The sequence below is a fragment of the Pinus tabuliformis genome, chromosome 3_1 (genome assembly GCF_031772625.1).
Source record: "Pinus tabuliformis cultivar Carrire ecotype Pingquan chromosome 3_1, CPIR1, whole genome shotgun sequence".
Lineage (NCBI taxonomy): Eukaryota > Viridiplantae > Streptophyta > Pinopsida > Pinales > Pinaceae > Pinus > Pinus tabuliformis.
Window position 1 is genome coordinate 478535571 of NC_142301.1, and position 3430 is coordinate 478539000.

Here is a 3430-nt window from a genome sequence, read left to right on the forward strand (position 1 = left end):
TCAAATCTCTTCCAATAATCCCCTGCAATCGATATCACAACAACAAAAGATTAATACCATTAATATTTTCATTCTCAGTCCACATTGTTAACTATAAATGATTTGATAAGAATTTAAGACTTATTTTTAGTCATCTTCCCTGTGTCACCAATTCATCTCATGCATCTTCAAAGTCTGGCCACAAAATTCTCCTCCCACAGAGACTTTTTTTGCAAAGGCAAGGGCTAACCAATATACGGCTTCGATCCCTGCACATCCACATTCATCCATTAATATAACCCTTTACGCTCAGAACACCTATCTCGTCTTTCATATATAAATCATATTGTTTCTATCGAACCAAAATTTGCAGTGAAAAGAAAGCTTAGAGCAGCACAATAGTGAACAACTTTGACAGTGTCCAAGTCCACGTTCTCGGGATGCCGCCACATCATGGCTAGAACCAGATTGTACACCAGAGGAATGGGCTTGTATATCTTCTCAAAATACATATTCAAGAAATCCTACAAAACATATACCACAATTTAGTCAAAATTAGATCTGGTAAACCAAACAAAAATGTGCATGATCATCACTGAAATGAGAACAGATCCAGACCTGTTCTGCTAAGGGCGTTGGCACAGTAGCCATCAGAGTTTCCAAAAGGCAGTCGAATGTCAGCTGACTCGGCTCAAAAACAAACATTGCAGCGTTGAAGTATGAAGAGGGCTGTTGCCCTAATTCCACGGGCCATGACACCTTCTCTTGACACTGCTGGCAGTATCCGATCTTGTACTGCGGAGTGTGGCTCCATGTCTTCTCGCAGAAGCAATCCATAACCGCGTAGAAATATCCATGGGGAATTACCCTTCATACCCATCCAAAGTGATTGAGGAAGAAGAGCCCTGGTGCCCCATAAAGGTTTTGTCCATTGCATCCCATTCCTTAACCTCAAACAAACTCGATTCCACAACACTGTAACAAAACAACCCAAACTCCACGATTCAATCCTCGGATATTGACTGCAAATGAAAATGAAATTGGCGCGATAAATCAATTCAAATTCAAATCGGTGAATCGCGCGGCTTCATGATTGGTGTTGGGAGCAACGAGTAAAACGACGGACTGCGGAGAAATGTACGTAATTAATTATCTGCGTCAATGCTCATCCCCACGCGGCCTGAAACACATTCTCCGACTACTCCTCCGCATACTCCACCGGAAACACATGTTGGCCGCCGGAGTCAAAAACGAGACAGGGCGGGCGGGCCCTCGTTGGTGGGTCCCACGTATGTCACCGGAAACACGAGGTCGCCCGCCAGAGTTATGTATGCCATCCCACTGACATGCACCACATACATAGATGGCAAGGGCATTTATGACTCAATATATGGTTGGTTAGCCCTTGCCTGGAAAGGTTAGACCCCCATAGACAGTCATAGCCACCGATCATAGCCAGTAGTTCTTGCCAGCAGTCATTGTCGGGAGTACTTGCCTTTTATCATTGCCGGTATCATTCTACAAGCTCAGTCATCGCTAGAAGCTCTTGTCAGTGATACAAGCTCTACTTAGTGCAGCTATAACTCTGGTCAGTGCAGGAAGAAGCTCTAGTTCGTGCCCAGTAGTTCGTGCCCAGCAGTCGATCCAAGAGTCGATGCACTCAATAATAGCTGCTAGTCGATCCACGTGTCGATGCCAGTCATAGCTGGGCTTGGCTACTCGGATACTATACTTCTTCTCTTGCTTTTCGGGCTTAGCTAGCTTCTCTGGCGGCTTCTCAGACAGAAGGTAGCAGATCCGGAAAAAATAGTAGGAACTGGTGGATCTGGGTAAAGTGGCGGAATAACAATCGGATCAGGTTCCATCTGCTCGAGACGGGAAGCACCCCAGCCCGCGGGTACGTATTGAGAGGCCACCCGTTCAGACTCCTCTATATCATTTCGCAACGCCCACTTGAATTAGTCAATTTCCCATCTCGATGGACCAGGTTCATTCACATTCTAACTCGCTATCATCCGGAGACGCCAGGTTATCACTCGTGAAATTCCCATCTCTCTGACCGAATGGACCAGGTTCACAAGTTGGTCCAAACCGTGCGTGCAGCAGCACCAAAAAATACAATCATATATAGAAAATATATCAAAATAAATTTAAAAAAAATTAAATTATAACAAGATGAGTTGCAAGGCAACTAGTCCCTGCCTAGGGGTAGGGTCATATGGAGCAGAGCCGACGTCCATCCGTTTTCTAAAGAGCATGAGCAGCTTTCGCCAATACATGCATCGACGTTACAAAGCACCCCTAGAGATAATTAATCTTTAATGTACCCAGCTGAATATTCCAAAACATCTTCTGAAATGGATGTGCTCCTGCCCTTGAAATATGTTGACTTTATATTTAGGTCACATGTATTTAGAGTCATGACAATAATGGAGTAACATTGTTGTTAGCACTAAAACTCAATACCTTCCAAGTATTTACTATAGTGCATTTGAAATTTGGCGTCAATGTCAGAAACAAGTCGGAGCTGGATCATAGCTTGCTTTTTCTTCGGGTTCTTCGGGCCGGTTTTGGCTTTCAATGCCTCTGCAGAGATAGAGATAAGCTCCTACGACTACGACTCTTTGAACACAGATGAATGTTGTAAATGCCGGTGCACCATTCACATTGATAAGCTCCTACGACTCTGACTCTCTGAACACAAATGAATGTTGTAAATGTCGGTGCACCATTCACATTGTTCTATTTGACATTGGCCCACACAGTAACCGACTATAAATGAATTACAATCAAGAACTCGTGACTCACTACAGTAATTTACAATCAATTTCTTTATAATAAAAAATCACAATATTAAATGCTTCGAGTTACGAGTTATATATAGTCTCATATTACTTTTCAGTTGTAATTTTTCAAAGAGCTGGGCAGGGTGTCTAGATTGAATGAGGCGCTCGATTTTTGATGTTTTTTAATATTATGCGATGAATGAGGAGAGAGTTTGGTGAGTGGAGCAAGCGACAGATATAGGAATCATCAAGACTTGTGTTTTTTAATATTATGCAATGAATGAGGAGAGAGTTTGGTGAGTGGAGGAAGCGACAGAGATAGGAATCATCAGACTTTATTCATAGAATATAAGAAGCTAGTTCCAGGGAACAACAAATTCTGTCAAAATCTCGGAAATTACCTTTCTGTTGTGAGTTTCATGTTTTTTTTCTAGTAGAATATAATAAGCTAGCACTATTATCGTTATTTACTGCAACGCCATGTGAGAAATACTGACTCGAGTTATTTATGGTCTCATATTACTTTTCAGTTGTAATTTTTCAAAGAGCGGGGCAGGGTGTCCAGATTAAATGACGCGCTCCATTTTTGATGTTTTTTAATATTATCGGATGAATGAGGAGAGAGTTTGGTGAGTGGAAGAAGCGACAGATATAGGAATCATCAG

The 3430-nt window shown here is 42.3% G+C and overlaps 1 protein-coding gene across 1 annotated transcript; it reads right to left on the minus strand.

Annotated features, from left to right (window-relative positions):
• Positions 1–816, minus strand: LOC149187863 (galactinol synthase 2-like). Its single transcript, XM_089409799.1, has 4 exons — positions 598–816; positions 341–503; positions 149–248; positions 1–22 (listed from the first exon to the last, which is right to left on the minus strand). The coding sequence occupies exons 1-4, from the start codon at positions 814–816 to the stop codon at positions 1–3; spliced, it is 504 nt and encodes a 167-aa protein (XP_089265925.1).
• Positions 817–3430: the final 2614 nt, after the last annotated feature.